The sequence below is a fragment of the Gymnoscopelus braueri genome, assembly GCF_963280865.1.
Source record: "Gymnoscopelus braueri genome assembly, chromosome: 8".
In the NCBI taxonomy this organism is placed as follows: Eukaryota; Metazoa; Chordata; class Actinopteri; order Myctophiformes; family Myctophidae; genus Gymnoscopelus; species Gymnoscopelus braueri.
In genome coordinates, this window is record NC_137609.1 from 23,275,074 (window position 1) to 23,294,761 (window position 19,688).

Genomic DNA, 19,688 nt, shown 5'->3' on the forward strand with positions numbered 1-19,688 from the left:
TTGGAGCCAAGGAAGACTGAAAAAAAAGTCAGTGCACAGCTTCAATCTGTAATGTTAAAAATCACAAGCCATGCCAAAAACCTTGGTGTAGTCATGGACTCAGACTTGAACTTTAACAGCCACATATCAAAAGTCAGTCTATTATCACCTTAAATATATATCACAGATTAAAGGACATGTCCAAACAGGATTTAGAAAAACTTGTCCAATGCAATCTTCAGTAGACTTTTTTTTTAAATACTTTTATTGCAAGTTGTTCATATTACATTTCATATTTGCATTACTATATCTTCTTGCAATTGTTTTGTTTTTCATCTTTGTCATCTTCAGTAGACTTGACCACTGTAACGGTGTCTTTACAAGTTTCCCCCCAAAAAATCGTTAATGTTTTGCCACCTGTTATTGAATGATCGTACTGACAGAACATTGTTGGTGGAGCGCAGCAATGTAAAGCTACTGTATAACACTAGCACTGGTGATGTTGGGGGGGGCTGTTCAGTCCACTGTGTTTGAGTGAAGAGGGCTGTACAGCATGTACTGTAGTATACCGTAGCACTGAATGCTTCAAATAGCTTGCCACTCACTGTGCAGTGTTTTGTTAGCTGCTGAAGTTTTCCCGACTCATTCTCACTCTTAATTAAATCATCAGGGTTATCACAGATCTTATCTGCTTTCCGTGTGACGACGGATCAAAGCACATGTAGATGGATCAACTCAATATTTCCCCACTCTCCCTGTTGGAGTACATATCTCTCTCTCTCTCTCTCTCTTTCTCTCTCTCGAGTCTCTCTCGCTCTCACTGCCCCCCTTCTCTCCCTCTTTCTCCATGGGTCTCTAAAAAGCGAGTGGATAGGCCTTTTGTGCAGAGTGAGACACTTCCTGTCGCTTGATGCTGTGTTTGCTTTTCTGAGCCGGCTCCCAGAGAGCTGTTGTTGTCCAGTGCTGTTTTAGCATTCATGTCTCTCTCTCTCTCTCTCTTTCTCTCCGTCTCTCCCTTTCCCTCTCCCTTCGTCCCCCATAGACCTAAACCCTTCCTCTCTACTCTCCCTCACCTCACGCGAGCAGCTCTGGACGGGCCAGAATGTTATGTGCACTCCTCAAACCACCCCAACAGCCCCCCCAACGCGCACGCACACACACACACACACACACACACACACACACACACACACACACACACACACACACACACACACACACACACACACACACACACACACACACACACACACACACACATACACCCTTGTTACCCTTTAATCAGCTAATTTGTCATTGTCCATGTCAGTCTGTCATGTCTAGAGTCCAATTTATATGCGTGTGTGTGTGTGTGTGTGTGTGTGTGTGTGTGTGTGTGTGTGTGTGTGTGTGTGTGTGTGTGTGTGTGCGCGCGTGTCATTCTGCACATGCATCCAGCCCCATCCCAGGGCTGCTGCTGAGCCAGCTAAGTGAGCGGAGGGGGGGAGTTATGAAAAGAATGTGGTCTGACATGACTGCACAGGTCTGCCTTGCAGTCATAATAACAGATAGCGCAGCTTGCCAGCCTGCACTGCCTCTAATGCCTGCTTTATACTTGGTTGCGCTTGCGTTGTCGCGCACCAAAAATAGCAGATCTACAAGCTCACAACACACCAGGGCACATTGCGTTATGAGCTTGTAGATGTTCAATCCAGTCCCTATATTTTGCATCTATTTCAGCCATAGAATGAAACAAGATGAACATGATGTCTTCTACGCAGTTTTTGTTAGCAGTATGTACACCGTTCATGAAAACTCAAAATAATTAAGGGATCAAAGTGTTCCCTACATTTCTTTGAGCAGTATATTTTGTTCTCTTTCCCTTTATCACTTCACTTGTATTCCCAACACACTGTTCCCTTGTCTATCTCTGTCAGTCATGAATCATATCTTCCAGCCACATCTACAAATGTATATACAGTATGTACAGTATACAGTATATCTATCTGTACTGTATACAGTATATGCTCTCTCTGTGTGAGCTTGATAAACTTCAGTCCTGTGAGACTGCCTGGTGTCATCTTGTTCTCAGAGCCTGTTGCTTGCCTACAGAGAAGTAATTCAACTGAATCATCACTCACCACCCGTAATAGAGGAAAACTCTTAGGACCACAACAGAGGTCTATTTGATTCACAACAATGTCCGCTGTCGCATCGTTGAGATGAAGTAGCTTCTCCTTCAGCCTGTCATCACTACAGTGACCTGGAAGGCTTGGTGGCTGCTTGGCACTGGGTACAACCCCCCCCCCCCCCCCACCACCCCCCAGGGCTTGACCTAAATGACCCCCTGTCGGGTCAGACGGTCCTCAATGTTCAGTTTCCAGTCTCCAGTATAACAGAGTTATGGGGTGTCAGGGCTAACAAGGTATTAACAGACACATGCCCCAAGGAGAGTAAACCCGTCTCCCCCCTACCCCATCCAGACCACAGGCCTTGTTCCCGATGCCTCTTTACTTGTCACACATGTAAAGAATAAGGGGGGGAAACACCGGAAATAACTATCTATCCAACTGGGAGACTAGAAGGCAACACAGCGGTTACGGAGGAAGTCTTCGTCCAGAGATCTGTCCACGCTTATCAGAGACTCTAAACATAATGTATCATGTGACAGTGTTCTGTGGATCACACACTCAAACACACACACACACACACACACACACACACACACACACACGCGCACACGCGCACGCGCACACGCACACGCACACGCACACGCACACACACACACACACACATACACACACACACACACACAGGACGTGCAGCGATGCATGTTCTATCTACTCTTGGGGTAGAAAGAGGACAAGCAGAGGTTTCTGAGGGATTTGGCACTTTTGCAGTGATAAATCTTGAAAGCCTCCAATCATTCCAGCATGATTTCGGCTGTCATATTGATTTACTCGTTAAAGAGCCATGGAGACAATGAGGCATGTAACGCAATTACGTGTGTGTGTGTGTGTGTGTGTGTGTGTGTGTGTGTGTGTGTGTGTGTGTGTGTGTGTGTGTGTGTGTGTGTGTGTGTGTGTGTGTGTGTGTGTGTGTGTGTGTGTGTGTGTGTGTGTGTGTGTGTGTGTGTTGTCGTTGTTGTTGCCTGTGCTTCTATGGCTCCTTAGGGTCCTTCAGGGATCATCTGTAATCTTCTGAGCATAATAGATACAAGGTTTTGGACCGATAGCTACACGTATACAGATAGCATGTATAGTAGCAGGTATGTACATGATGCTCACAGTCAAGGTAAAAATGACAAATTGCATAGTCAGACGCATACGTACAGTATGCGTACGACTGCACATGGCATGCAATCTTTTCTGCTTGTAACTGTAACTCTATCACTCTTTCCTGCCTTGTCCTTTCTCTCTCTTTGCCTATCCCTTATGTGTGTAACTCTGTCCACAGAATATTGATGTGACGAACTTCAGCAGCAGCTGGAGTGATGGCCTGGCATTCTGCGCTCTGCTCCACACCTACTTACCTGCTCACATTCCCTACCAGGAACTCATCAGTCAAGACAAGGTAACAAATTACACTCACTCAGCAAGGTTATGTTTCTTGTTTTTATTAATTTGTCAGGCATGACAGGTAGTGCAGCTTCTCTCTCACTATTGTGTTGTTGTTAAAGTGTATAAGCTGACCTGATCTCTGTATCAAAGCAATATACTGTACTGTATGTATCACCTACCCTGCTTCTCATGTGGCTCAACTTCACACATGCATGGTTCTTAAAAAATCGTAAATTTTTTTTTTTAGAGTAGCCAAAAATTTTTTACCCCATTTTCTCCCCAATTTAGTCGTTATGCCAATTGATTCCTCCCCACACACATTTCTGTGTTGTCAGTGCTGTCGTATCCTACTGACTCACCTATCAGTGAGGAGACCCCACCGGGAGGACATAGAGCCTTCGTCGTGCTACTCCTCCCGCCCAACGCTCCCCGCTGACAGGTGCTGCCCCAGCCCGTAGGAGTACGTGCACTGACTATTATCACCCTCCGTGCACGGCTTCCCTCCCCCGGACACGAGCCAATTGTGTTTGTGTAGACGCTCGACAAAGCCGGATGCACCACGGTGGATTCGAACCCACAACCGCCGTGGTGGGCAGGGACTTTACCACAGTGCCACCCGAACGCCCTACACACGCGCGTAGGGCGTTCAACACAGTCACTGCACAGTGCACACCCACGCACATCCTCTTTCCATATGCATTTGCATGTATTTTCTTTTAATCACCGAAAGTACTCAGCCAGCCACATGCACACACACACAGACAGATTTGAGTTCAGCCATGTAAATGTTTCATAGACACTTTCTCATGCTTTCTGACACTGTCATAGCTACGTATCCCCTTGTGGTGAGATCTCCTTGTGGTCAGAGTTAGCGTGGGTGTCGTGGGTCGCTCTGAAACTATAGAGCACATACTGTAAGTCAGACACACACATTACACTGAGGTCAAGACAACACTTCTTTCATTACTGTTTATTTAACCATTTAACCCCCCCCCCCCCAAACTATGCATGAAATATGAGGTCATGTTAATAAAGATATGAAGATATGGTCCTAGCCACACATGTAGACTGACAGTATTGTGTTACACCCTGAAGTTTAATGGTTTTCATCTGTGAAGTTGTGTAATAATAATACCCTCTTCTGGTGCAGGGTATAAGGACAAGTTAGACTCATTGTGAAAGAATGTGATGACTGTTAAAATGTTAGAGGAACCTCACATTTAACTTCATGCATTAGAAAGGAAAGTTAACTTTATGGCTGGTATGTTATTGTCTTGTTAATCACTGTCGTCCAGAACAGTGTTCTCCCACAATTAGTGCGTGTTTTGGTTCGCAATAAAATGTGTCTACAAACATATGTGTAGCGTCTTGGGGTGTGTCATTGGATGAATAAGGACTTTCCAGCATGCCTCATGGCATACACCCTGACATTTATTGTTTATTGTTGTGTTATTGCATGTGTTATTGAGTTGGGCAATGGGTTTATTGTGATTAATCCTGTAATGTGTTTTATTTAGCCTTTGTTATGTGTAAAATGGTTAGGAAACTAGGGTACTTGTCATGGTGTTTAATTGTACTCGTCATTATAATAGAGTCTAATAACAGCAAGGCCTTTCTGTCATATATTTAGCTATTTCAGCAGCTACGTCAGTGGTAGAAGCAGCACCAAACAGGCTGCTTGTGTGCATGCTAGTGTGTTCCATGACTCCGTGGTTCATGAGGTGTGAAGGTTTGTGGTTCAAGACCACTGTTAAGAACACTCTCAGCATCTAAATTCTAAAAGGTTAAGTATTTCGTTCTGACTTGTATGTTCCATGTCTCTGTGGCTCAAGAGGTGTGTCATGGGTTTATAAATAGAAGGTTTATTACGATTCAAAACTCCTAAAGGACATTTTTCACTCTCCATCTAAATTAAATTCTTAAGGGTATAAAAGTATTACATTCTCAGTTACATTTTCCATGCTAACGTGGGTCAAGAGATAAGTCAGGGATTTATAAACCAAAGGTTCAGAGTTCGAAACTCTTAAAGAACATTTTTCACTCTCCATATAAATTCTAAAAGTTGGGTCAAGTATTACATTCTCAGGTGCATCTTCCATGCCGGTGTGGCTCAAGAGATGAATCATTGAGCAGAACTTGTCAGCGGCGATCACCTTCATCGACTTCCATAAAGCTTTTGACACCATACACCGGGGGAAACTCGTTAACATTCTCCGGGCCTATGGTGTTCCTGAGAAGATGGTTCAGATGATAGAGGAAAGCTATAGCCGGACTCAAGCTCAATACCAAGAAAACAAAAGCATTTGCATTTAACACGGAGGACAAAACCATTGCTACTACCGACGGGACAGTGCTCAAGGTAGTTGAGGACTTCAAATATCTCTGTGCCTGGACTGCTTCAACAGAACAGGATCTGAAGGTCTGGAGGGGGGTCATACAAATTACCCAAACGTACCCAAAAGTACCCAAAGTACCCAAAAGCGGAATGCCCTGCATGGGATGACAAGAGCATGGAAATCTGACATGGGAGATGACCTCAAGAGGCTGCTGTTCATAGCTACAGTGGAGTAATAGTACTGCTGTATGGGGCCAAGACATAGACGCTCACAGGACAGCAGGAAAAGGCCCTGGGTGGCGTCTAAACAAGAATGCTACGAATGGCACTTGGTGTCATGTCACATAGGCGGACCACATCAGAAACGTGGACCTCTACAGGGGCCTCCCACGGTTCACAGGCAAGGTCAGAGAGAGGAGGATGAGGCTAACTGGGCGTCAGGCACCCAGACCTGGTGGCAAGCAAACTGACACTGTGGGAGCCAACCCAAGGCACAGCTCGGCAGGGAAAGACGTGCACCACCTATACGTAGACACACTGCGGCGCGACAGTGGAGCTGACAACACTGCTGCGCTCAAGACCCTGATGCTAGACAGGAGGGTGTGGAGGGCAGCAATTCAGGAGTCGAGAGTTAGTGTTGGCTAGTCCGCACTCTTGCCTCGCAAATAAGACTGAATTTACAAAACCATGTTCAAGATAGTAAAACACATTATACTTTCCTTTTTCTTTGATATATTAAAGTGAACTAGGTGGATACATTTAGAAAAATCTGTATAAAGAGGCATTCTCCAGGCTTACATTTACACTATATATTTAGTTTCTTGACAAATACACAAACAATTTAGAGGTCTGTCAAATCCTCCAAACGTCATCAAAAGATTCACCATCTCTACAGGTCCCATGTTTCCCTACAGTACATGAGCCTGAGACCAGTGCAATCTACGGTATGTCTTACTGTTGACAGACCTGAAATAATGAATATGTAAATATGTAATATATGTAAACAGGATCAGGCAGAGAAATGGACAAACAACACAGTTCCTATCTCTCGTGTAACATTAAGCTGATGACAGAGACATTGTGGAGCCCATCTCTGTTAATAATTCAGCAGGATCATGTTGGCTTAAATAACTCTTGTTGAGTGACATTGCTAGGGGCACACTCTGATAGCCAAAAACATCTAGCCTCTTCCCAGTATATTCTCTTTAATCCTCTAATAACCATTGCTGTCTTTGTTTGGCCTTACCAATGCTTCTTGTGTAAAGCATGAAATGCTCATATTTCAGATAAAAGAGACAGTAATTGTAAGCATTAGCAATGTTCCCTAAACTCTCAAGTAAAGCCATAGAGCCATGTTTCAATTTATGAGCATTCATGCATGATTAATGTGTCACAATAGCAGTTTGTGGAAATTCAATAATGCATTTATAATGCATTTTTCCTTTCTTGTTAACTCTTTTGGAGTGCTTGGTGTATAACGTCTAATGTTCAGCAAGAATAGCAACAACATCAATTAATACAGAATCTGCTTTATCATTTAAAAATCACTCACTCACTCACTCACTCACTCACTCACTCACTCACTCACTCACGGCAGAACCCCCCCCCCCCACACACACACACACACACACACACACACACACACACACACACACACACACACACACACACACACACACACAGATGTTTTGGGTCACTTTTATATGATGTAATCTCTGTGCTTATCTCGCTAATTGAAACCATACTGTACATGTGTTAATGAAGGATAAACAGGGGACTTTTATGGTGTCTCACCACACTGTTTCTTTTCTCTACAGGGACGGAATCTGACCCTGGCTTTCCAGGCTGCTGAGAGCATTGGCATCAAACCCTCCCTGGTGAGACAATACATACACACACACACACACATACAGTATTTTGCAGAAACTTTGGTTTCAGTGTTAAGCCTAATTAAGCCTGTTAAGTTGCATTTACCTACTGTACACATTGTGAGCTTGTAGGTCTGCTATTTTCGGCTCGCGACATTGTTGTGCAGCAAAGTATGAATGCTTATGAAGCTTCAGCACAGGAACGACCTTACGGCAATTTTGTCAGATGACATGGAGCAACAGTATTGCAATCTTTTGTGTGATTCTTCATTGCCTCAGCCCTGTGTTTCAGTACAGAAATGTACTTAATTTAAACTAAAGCAAAAATTCAGATAGCACACTATTGTATGTCTATTATCTTGGCAAGTTTCATCAGTATCTGAAAACCTCTCAAAAACCTCTCTGAAAACTCTTCCAAAGGCAGAATCCTGTCGACTAACACTGATCAGTAGAGGGAACTGCTGCATGTGTCTTTATTTTCAGTGGTGCTTTATCAGCGAGTCAATGGGAGTCAGATCAGGCTGAAACCTTTCTAAAATATGGAGTCATACATCATAGATACGTCATACTGTAGATAATTAACGTCATAGACTGACCACATGCAGTCCAAGATCCACATGGGAGCCACACTGTTATTAGCTTCTCGGTGGTCATTGGGGAGGCCTCATCTTCTCAGGCCCCCTTGTCCTGTTGTCCTCAATTCTGGGTACATTACTGTTTTCAATTTACATGCTTCCTCTAAGTCGCATAATTCGCAAACCACAAATTGTCATTGTTATGCAGATGACACACTGTTATACATCCCATTCAAGCCCGGTGACGCAGGCAATATGTCCCGGATCCTCAGAAATGTCCAAACATACATACATACATACATACATACATACATACATACATACATACATACATACATACATACATACATACATACATACATACATACATACATACATACATACATACATACATACATACATACATACATACATACATACATACATACATACATACATACATATAGTTTATAAGTATCTGTGAATTTTAAGTTGTTGTTTATCCTATGGATGGTTTTTATCTTGACATAGTAACTTTGTAACATTGCTTTCTAAAAGCGCTTTATAAAAAAAGTGTATTATTATTATTATTAGACCCTTCATCTAAAATACAAAAAATATTTATGTGAGATGTTTACAAATGGGGGGGGGGGCAGAGGCGACTCATTTAATTGGGTTGAAATGTTTTAAAGAAACCACAGTTCACTTCTGCTTCTCTTATCAAGTCTCAGTTGGTTTCTTGAGGTTACATTGGAATGTCAGGGTTTAATATGGCAAAAATGTTTCCCATGTCCTTAAGATCTTCATAAAAACAAAATAGCTGCTAGTGGTAGTACATGCAATGTTTATTTATATTTTGTCTGTGGGTGCCAATCAGGGTAGCTTTTATCTGGCCGTCCTGGTGAAACAGGGTCAGGTTTACAGCACACAGACTGGTTTGTCGAGCAGTTGACAGCAGACATGATGGCGGTGACTGTCCTGCTCCATTACTGATGTATGGCAGCCCATTGGGACAGGTCTACACAGTAAAATCCTTAGTTTCCATTTACAAATTTACAAATGCAACCAAATGGACCCCTGTAAGGGTCCATTTGGTTCCATTTGTACATTTGTAAATGCGTTAACTCAGAGTTCAAAATGGATTTGACTATGTATACAGAAGGTAGCCATGTGGCTGGCTGCTCTGCTTGTTGAGTCGTCACTGTTTGTTATGATTGGCTCTGCGTGGTAACGTTAGGCTACATGAAAGCTTTGCATCAGCGCCTTTGAACAAGAGAAGACTAAATACACATTGGCAGAACATCGCGCCAGTGCAGTCTACGCCGAAAGATCTGACATGTTTATCTATCTCTGACAGTCAAATTAACACAATGGATTTTTTTAAATAGTTGACCAGTAGCTTATATTTCTTCTTCCACGTGTTGTGGATGACGTGTGCACATTTTTCACCCTAGTGCTGCTGAGTGAAAAATGTATCCTTTCTCTGACCACACAGGACATCGAGGAACTGATGCAGACGGACCGTCCTGATTGGCAGAACGTCATGCAGTACGTCGCGCAGATCTACAAGTACTTTGAGACCTGACCAAGGCTAGAGGAGGGGACTATAGGAGGACAATGAAGATTGGAGGCACTGCAGCACTTTCTGCCCGGTCCAGCCAAGCACGCCGTTCTCTTGACGCCTCATAGTAAAATCCTCAGTGTTCATTTAACTCTGTGTGTAACAACAGCTGACCTAAATAACTCCATTCAGGTCAAAAGTCAATTTGGTTCACTCTCTGAGTTAAATTGACACTGAGGATTTTACTGTGTACCTTTACCCTTTCAGACTTTCTGACCCCCCCCCCCCCCCCCCCCAGCCCTTCCTGCATACTACACAACACTCTACAAGTTACCAAGGATCCTTCTGTTCTTTAGAAATGAAATCTCGCTTGGCGTTGCCATTTTCTCAAGTTCCTTTACAGGACTTTACAGTTGACATTGAGGCCCTAAATTCGCTGAGGCTACAGCTGAGACTGGGGGAGCAAATTGTCCCGCTCCTTTCTAACCTACTATCTCAGTGACCCTCGGGAGTGTCTGACATATTAGATTGCAGCAGAACAAGCCTTGTGGACACACATTGCAGAGTTGAAAACATAATTGATGATAATTTAAAAAAAGAGTGTTTGACACAGAGACCAACTTTTGGCTGAGTTTTAACCCCAAACCCTCTTCACTTGTAAACCATTATTTTGGTTGGTATTTACTTCACATGGAGAAACAAAAAAACTCAATCTAATTTGTTACAAAGCCTAGACTTGGCCTGTTTGCTGGAGATACTGTAAACAGATGCTTCCCTGTGAATCTAATCTAGTTATGTTGTTGTCTACAGCTCATACAGGTTACTGATGTTCAACTAGTCACTCAGTTTTTGCCTCTATTGCTCAACAGCAATGGAATTAGTCTTTCTGCCAATCTTAGTTTTACTTGTAGATGGTCACAAAGCACCAGTGGCTGGTGACTCATTCTATAAACAAACTGCTGTGATATGTTGGTCCACTTAACTTTAATCTCTACTTTGATCACAGTTGCAGTTGTACAGAAACAAATATACTGGTAATCCATCTGACCAACTGTCATTTGCTTTTGGAAGCTAAATCTGCCCATTATTATTGCAGTGTCAGTCACTCTCTGTGACTAGTCTATTTTGCATATATACCGTATGTGCCAATTGTTCTGCCAAAACATAGTTGTCATAAGAATACCTATGCATGATGGCCAACTGACTGGGCATGCAATGTGCAGTCTCCATTCATTGCGCATGATTAGTGAATGGCATGCAATAATTTTCTCATTTTCAGGTGCACAGGTTGTTTGCACTCATTGAAACCTTGACTGAATTTGGGCCATAGTGTTAGAACGATAAAAAAAAGCTGGGATTTTCATTGAGCTGCAGCCCTGAGAGTATTTTCAGAATAACTGCTTTGCGTTTTAACTGAGGCCTTTATATGTTGAAGTTTGATTATCTGTACCATGGTTTGTCCAAAATTAGAGATCAGACAAACACTTGCTGCCATCTGTGATGTTACACTAAAAAGATCTAACACTATTGAACTTGGAGAATAGTTTTCTAGAAATATATTTTATGAAAAGGAATGCATATAGACAGCCTTGCTGTTTCAGTTTTAAACACTAATTACTGATTCAATCAAACCATTGTATCTTGTTTGTGTGTGTTTTCTTTCCCCCAAGAAATGTTGTGATTTTCCAACAGATGTCTCTCAGCTCTATCTATGGTACTCTAATTGGTTTGTAATTCAAGAACCTGCTGTATTAAATATTATAATGCTGAATGAAATGAATATAATTTACATGTAAGAGCTGAGACATTACGCTGTTGGTGGTCATGATTTATACAAGTCCACATTTGAAGATGCCCTCATGTTTTGTCACAGAGATTAAAGTGTTATTTATTTATTTACGTGTCCTACAAAGTGACAATTAGGACAGAAATGTATGCAGTTTTGTATTTACTGATGTCAAGTTTGGAGCCTCTTGGAAGAATATTGATTAATAAAGAATTGTTAAGTTTTTTATCATTTTAATTTCTCAGTAGCACTTAATTACAAATAATCCAAGGTTAATTTAATTTGATCATTGTTTACAGTGAAAAGGTCTCCTGAATGTCTCTGTTTTTTAAACTAGCACCTATGCAACTGTAACATCATGTTATGGAGTCAGCGGTGTTGAGAATGCTCTGGTACCAGGTTTAATTGGTTTTCCACCATGCCCATTAAAAATCTGTGCCAGGGCAGTAAAACAATACGAGAATAAATTATACTGGAAAAGTAGATTGCACATTTGCGTATTTCACAGAGAATCCGTTCCATTAGTTGTACAAAAATGACATTACATTTTAGTTAGTTGCCATGCTAACCATATTATACAATGTCATAAAAATGTTTAAAGTCATACTATGCTATGTTGTAAAAAAAATAAAAATAACCACTATACTATACCACAGGATCTCATCAAGAAATAATGTGTCATCAAAAAGTGACAGAAAACTCTTTCACTATGCTGTCAAAGACAAAAAGCCATACTGTTGTAAAAAGATTACGTGAATGCAAAATGTGATGTTTATTTCCTCATTAATGCACTAGAACCAAATTCAATTTGATTCAATTCAATTTTATTAAAGTGTCAAATCACAACAAGTTGTCTCAAGACACTTTACATGTAGAGCAGAGACCCGACATTGTCCCACCCTGAGCAAGCAATTTTGCGACAGTGGCAACGAAAAGCTTCCCCCTTAACTGGAAGAAACGTCAGGCAGACCCAGGCTCTAGGGTGGGCGGCCATCTTCCTCTATCGTGTCAGGGGTCATTAGATTACAATAATAATAAATATAATAGTTTAGGATAGTATATAATAATATAATATAGTATAACAATAATGTTAGATAGTATATGGTATAGTATAAGAATGTTAAGATAATATACAGTATAGTATATTATAGTAGCAATCCAGTCGTGCTCCATGGGGAGGCCCGGTCTGCAGTCACACTCTTGATCTGCAGCTGGGGGTCCGTAATAACAGACTCTTTTTGCCTTTTGCTTAGTTCTTACCCTTTTAACTTTGTAAGGTGACAAAAGCAATCCAGCTGTAGGCTTTATCATAAAGAAAGGTTTTTAATCTAGTCTTAAATATACAGAGTGTGTCTGCTTCACAGACCGAAACTGGGGGAAGGTTCCACAGCTGAGGCGCCTGTAACTTAAATGCTCTCTAGCTGTCTCCTGTTCTAACCTTAGATATTTCTGGAACATCAAGCATTTTTGCGTACTGTGAACGCACTGGTGTTCTAGCAGGTTTATAAGGCTCGATGAGTTACAGTGGTGCCTGACCATTAAGATCTTTGTAGGCGAGGAGGAAAATTTTAAATTCTATTCTGTATCGTGATTGTGAGTGATATGATCTCTTCTTCTGGTTCCTGTCAGTACACGCACGTGCAGCAGCATTCTGGACTAGCTGTTGACTGTTTAGAGACTTACTTGGGCAGCCTGATAACGAGTTGCAGTAGTCTAAACTAAAGGCTGCGAACACAACAATGACCTGGAATGCAGCTACTATACTGTCAATCAAAAACTATCAAAAACGATTCCCACATTAAACATATATTTTATGTGTGAATAGTTTTTTAATAGTTCTTTCTACATTTTACATGAGTACAAATTAGCCAATCCATACTGTACATCAAGGTATGCATAATACATGAATAGGCTAAATACAAATGAAATAAATAATGCCTCAGAAAAAATACAGTTAAATGAAGCATGATAAATCCTACTACCTAAATAAAGTTGGGGGTTTGGGGGTTATGGCAAGAACATTCTCAATCACCTAAACTTTTACAGGTATTAATGACAATAGTATTTAAAGATGATAGTTGGTAGTAGATAGATAGTAAGTATATTCTACTACAACGATATTAATATTTGACTCCACTAATTGTCTACTAATGATATAGTATTTAGCTACTATTACTAATAAATAATAATTTACTAATAATAATAATAATAATCATTGACTACTACTACTACTAATATTTATTGTATTACTAACTAGAAAAAGTGCTCATCGGAGCACAGGTCTCCGCCAGGTCAGGTAGGTTGTTGTGGGCCAGCAATGTTCGGAATTCGCCAATCAGGATGGAATAGGAAAAATCGGACGGAACCATCTTGATCACTTGACTACAGAGATAATATGTACCGATTTGCATGATGTTTGGACAAAATGTGTTGGAGTAATATAAAAAAGAAAAGTGTTGCAAAAATCTGCCTCCTGGTGGCGCTATAATAGGGCAATGTTAAAAGGGTGGCATTTGTTCCTCAACGAAGCGCAAATGTGTGTGCAAAGTTTCACCGCAATCGGACGCTGGGTTCATGATTTCCAGCATTTTGTTCAAAACGGGCCACTCCTGCAAAGTTTAGATGTCAATCTTAGCCAATCAGGATGGAATATGAGAAATCAAAGAGATTCGTCTTGATCACATGACTATAAAGATCATGTGTACCAATTTGCGTGAAATTTGGATAAAATCTGAAGGCTTAATATCAACAAATGTATTTTACTTTAGACGGCCTCCTGGTGGCGCTATAAAAGGCAAATGTGAAAAATGCAGGGCAATGGTTTTTCCTTGGCCTCTAGAGAGTGTGCAAACAAAGTTTTACACAAATCGGTGCAGTTATTGGTAAAAACACGAATCGGCCTGTTATAGCGCCACCATGAGGCAGATTTGAAACATTTTAAGTGGCATTTCTTCCTCGGCCTAATGGGAATGTACGTGTGATATTTCACGGAAATTGCAAGCTGCGTTCATGATTTGAGGCATTTTGTTCAAAACGGACCAATCCTGCAAACTTTGGAGGCCAACCTTAGCCAATGACGATGGAATCTGGGAAATCTGACAGATCCGGGTTGATCACATGACTATAGAGATACTGTGTACCGATTTGTATGACGTTTGGATACAATCTGTAGGAGTAATATAAAAACATGGGTTTTGCACAAATCGGCCTCCTGGTGGCGCTATAACAGGCCAATGTGAAAATTTTGGGGCAGAGGTTCTGAATTGGCATCCAGGGAGTGTGTGTGCACAGTTTTGCTGCGATCAAGCCAACGGTGCCAGAGATTAGCTGCGGACAGACGGACACACACACACACACGGACGGACGGACGGACGGACGGACGGACGGACGGACGGACAGGGGGTAAAACATACTCTCTTGCCATGCCTTCGGCCTGGCGGAGACAATAATAACAATGGCTTCTACAAACAGTTAAGCTAAATGGCTTAAGTGCAGGTGTCATTACTAGTTTCCAACTGACACAGTTGTCAATCATATCCTCATCCAACTGATATTTACAGATATGTATAGATAACTATTATTTAAAAAATAGTTGCCTACTAATATTTGACTAAGACCCAAGGCTATTATTTGACAAAGACTGAAGGCTTATTTAGATTTTTCAATCTTTCCTCCAGGAGTTTGCTCTTAAGACTTCAGTTAAGCAAGGACTAAAGGGCAAGAGTTTTGAACTCCCAATCTCTGCATGGAGAAGCACGCATCTTACAACTGTACCAAGATATTTCCTGTTTTGTCCATTGATGCTATTCAGTGAAATATTACAGCCAGGTACAAATTTTGAAAAAGCCTCATGCTTGGTTATGAACCAAGATGCTTTTCTTTATTAAGCTCTGGCATAATACCTGCACCACAGAGGCATGGGACGTATTGGTTACAAGTAAATCCTCATCTAATCCTCACACGCATCTAAATCCTCATAGGATAATTTAGGTACAGACTGAACATGTAACAAACAGTGGCATTGAACAAAGGACCTATGCGTTTCTAGTGCACTGGCATATCTCCTGCACCATAGAGGGACTGAAGGTATTGATGAAAAGTAAATACTTAACCTGGTAGAATTTGGGTTTGAGGTGAAATACGTAACCTTGTAGGATTTGGGTATGAAGTGAACGTTCTGAAATTAGTGGCTTATTGGCTTTTAACTTAGAAGGAGTTAAGGAAAGTTTTGAATAGATTGTCATTGTACTGTCTTTTACTGAGAATACCTGTGAAGAAACATTTTACTTTTACCCCTTAACATTTGGGCTTTTTGCATGAAATGCACAATCAATTTCAGTCTCTCAGAGAGACTTCAGCCAAAGAGATAGACTGGTAATAGTCAGTCACAGCCACACAGAATATCTCTGTGCTGGCAGGCGACGTGATGCACTGCCTCCTTTTTCTGAGTTAATTTATGTTAATTTGTATTAAGTATTATTATGTATTGTTTTACTTAAAGTGATATGGTACATATTTTAATTTGTACATGGCTATTTTATCATTTGTTTATTTCTATTGGACAGGCATTTATAATTTTACATTAAGACATTTCAATTACGCTATGATTATTTAAACAATAAAGCAGATCGTACGAAGTAACTCAGTAGTCTTTTCACTACATTCTTATTCTTACTCAAGTAATTATTTGGATGACTACTTTTACTTCTGCATGAGTCATTAAGAATACTTTTAATTGTGTACAGTTTTTGGCTGGTGCAAAGTGAAAATATGTGGTGGCCTTTAACTATGAACCTTAGACATATCTTCTGTGCCACAACGGAACTGTGATTGCAACGACTGAATGTCTAACCATATTTTTTTCTGAAAAAAGTCTTGTAGGAATTGAACCAATGTATTGCTATTGTCACAATGACACTCCCACTGAACTACATGAGTATAGAGAGTTACAAGATGCTTCACTTCACTTCTCTGTTGCTCTTAATGAAATGATACAGAGCAAACGAGTATCCGCAAGTGAATTTGAACCAACAATCTATGCAGGGGTTTTCAACTGGTGGTCCGTGGAGTATTGCATGTGGTCCCTGATTATTCATTCAGTAATGTAGGAAAGTGAAGCTTTTTTTATTGTCTCCGCCAGGCTGAAGGCGTGGCAGAGACTATGTTTTTCACCCTGTCTGTCCATCCGTCCGTCCGTCTGTTCTTGTGTGTGTGTGTGTGTCCATCTATCTGTGAAAAGCGAATCTCCGGCACCGTTGGCCCAGCGAGGCTGTGCACACACACTCCCTGGATGCCAGAGCAGAACCTCTGCCCCAATTTTTCAGATTGGCCTGTTATAGCGCCACCAGGAGGCTGATTTTTGCTAAACAATTTTTTTTATATTACTCTTACAGATTTGTCTAAACATCACACAAATCGGTACACAGTATCTCTATAGTCATTAAACCAAGCAGGTTTTTTAGATTGGCTAAGATTGGCTTCCAAAGTTTGCAGGAGTGGTCCGTTTTGAACAAAATGCCTCAAATCATGAACACAGTGTGCAATTGCTGTGAACCTTTGCACGCACATTGCCACTATAGGCCAGGGAAGAAATGCCACCCTACATTTTTCAAATCTGCCTTATGGTAGCGCTATAACAGGCCGATTCGTGTTTTTACCTATAGCTGGACCAATCGGAGTGACACTTTGCATGCACACTCCAGAGGCCAAGGAAAAACCTCTGCCCTGCATTTTCCCCAACCAGGAGGCCGGTTTTCGCAAAACACATTTCTTGATATTACTCCGGATTTTGTCCAAACATCACGCAAATCGGTACACATTATGTCTATAGTCATGTGATCAACACGGATCTGTCCGATTTTTCAAAATCCATCCTGTTTGGCTAAGATTGGCATCTAAAGTTTGCAGGAGTGGCTTGTTTTTAACAAAATGCCTCAAATCAGAAACACAGCGTCCGATTGCTGTGAAACTTTGCGCGCACATTCCCACTATAGGCAGAGGAACACATGCCACCCTTTTCACATTGTCCTGTTATAGCGCCTGTTATATACTCCACAGATTTTGTCCAAACATCACACAAATCGATATACATTAATCTCTATAGTCATGTGATCAAGATCATTTTGGGAGAAACTCATAGTGACTTGGTATTTGAGGAATCAAAGACATTATCATCATTATCGGTGGTCCTTTGAGGAGGCGTATGCTTCATTCCAAAAGTACTTCAAGCTTAACAACTACAGAAGAGCATCAGTTCATTGACCCTGTCAAGATCTGATGAAATACAGTACCATGTGGAGTTCTGGATGACTTGTCAGGCAGAATTCTCAGAGCTTACAGTAAAAGATAAATGAATTTTACCTTTTGTAACTACGTATGTCTGTGACAGTATATATGATCATGCTGGCATACCTGAAGAATATGTACAGGGCAAGATTTGAGCCAGAAAATGACATGAGACTGCCCTGTCCACCATATACAGTAAAGCCAAGAAGAGACAGACATGGACCAGTGTACGACCACCCGTAATCATGCCATGGACCACTAGTGGTCCGTGGACAACTAGAAACAATGCACTGGATGACCTGGTGACCTAAGATGACACATCAATGTAGTCAGTTAGTACTGGCCTGGGAAGTAGCAGCTCAAGAAAAATTAAGAACTTCCACAGAAAAGGGAGTTAGAATCTCAAGAACGGAAAGTGTGCTGGATTGCCAAGTTGAGTCATCATTATTAGGAAATGTGCCTATATTTGCCATTTTGCCATCCCATGTGTCTGCTCACTCATACATAAGTTATAAATCAGTTTACCGGCAGTTAACATGAGTTTAATATGGACGGTTGCATAAACAGAACAGAATAAGGGTAACCATGGGATAGGAATAATATTAAGCATAATATTTCAGTTAAATAATGACTATTAAAAATGTGTTGTGTCTAGTATCGTGCAACAAATTATATCAAGCCCTTGACAGTCATTATTTAAGAACATGTGTCACACAGGGAACATATTATTCGCAAGTAGTGTGAAATTTGTCTAAAATGTCCACAAATACGGTCAGAGTCAGATGGAGGTGGGCATGAAGCTACACATTGCTGGCTTGGTCTTGAATGAGAGTGACCTGCAGTGTACCTGTGGCCCGAAGGCAGGTGGTTGTTTTGGTTGTGCATTGTACAATATGTGTGGTATCCGAGACTATTGTGACTCTGCTGTAGATGCTCATCAGTGGTTGTTGGTCCGATCCAATTTCTTACATTCCATTACTTACTCTTTTATTATTCTTTTACCGCAATAAGTTAACAAGAAAGTCTATAACATGTATAAAATCATAACCTTTACTGGTGGAGTTAATGCTTATTTTCATCTTAATGTATTGAAATTCATTTAAAAAAGAATAGGCTATAGTGAAGAAACTTGTGAATGGATTATACAAAATCACCTTACATTGTAGAATTGTTTATCTATTTTAAATAATTCAAAGTTTTCTGTGCTTTCCAATGACGTGGATGTTGCCCTGTGCTTAACATTTTAACTTTAGAAATAAATGAATATTACTCTGTCCCACATTAATCACTGCCCTATCACTGACTATCCAAGAATCACTGGCAAGGCAATAAGGGCAATTTCTCATTAATTATTGCCACTGGAGGAAAGTATAGTACATTTACTCAAGTAATGTCTGTACTTGAGTATTTCCATTTATGCTACTTTATACAGAGTAGTGCTTTCTACTCCACTACATTTATTTGACAGCTTTAGTTACTAGTAGTTAATGATTGTTTTCCTAAATATTTGACACAATGGATAATAGCCTACTGTATAACAAGCTTTTAAAATACACACATTTAACGTATTGCTAAAGATGAATCCAGTGGTTTCCAAATCTTTTTTTTAGTTGTGGTCAGCTCCAACAAATGGTGATTTTTCCATCTAAAGTTCACACATGGTTTCATTTCAATAAATGTTCAAATGATGAGGGGAAAAAACAACAAGAAAAACAAACTGATGTGTTGAAATGATGTGTTCATCTGTCTATCCTGTGTTGTAAAATCCAAATAAACATAAA

The 19,688-nt window shown here is 40.8% G+C and overlaps 1 protein-coding gene across 6 annotated transcripts in view; it reads left to right on the forward strand.

Moving 5' to 3' along the window:
* specc1 (sperm antigen with calponin homology and coiled-coil domains 1) overlaps window positions 1-11,879 on the forward strand; it is an 87,851-nt gene extending 75,972 nt beyond the window's left edge. For 5 of the 6 annotated variants that reach the window (XM_080434695.1, XM_080434696.1, XM_080434697.1 and 2 more), the window contains 3 exons: window positions 3,415-3,531; window positions 7,671-7,730; window positions 9,771-11,879. In XM_080434695.1, coding sequence (XP_080290821.1) covers window positions 3,415-3,531; window positions 7,671-7,730; window positions 9,771-9,860 — 267 coding nt within the window. In that variant the 3' untranslated portion in view covers window positions 9,861-11,879. Of the gene's footprint in view, window positions 1-3,414; window positions 3,532-7,670; window positions 7,731-9,770 lie in introns of those variants that run through there. The other variant, XM_080434700.1, reaches the window with a different exon arrangement.
* The last annotated feature ends 7,809 nt before the right edge of the window (window positions 11,880-19,688 follow it).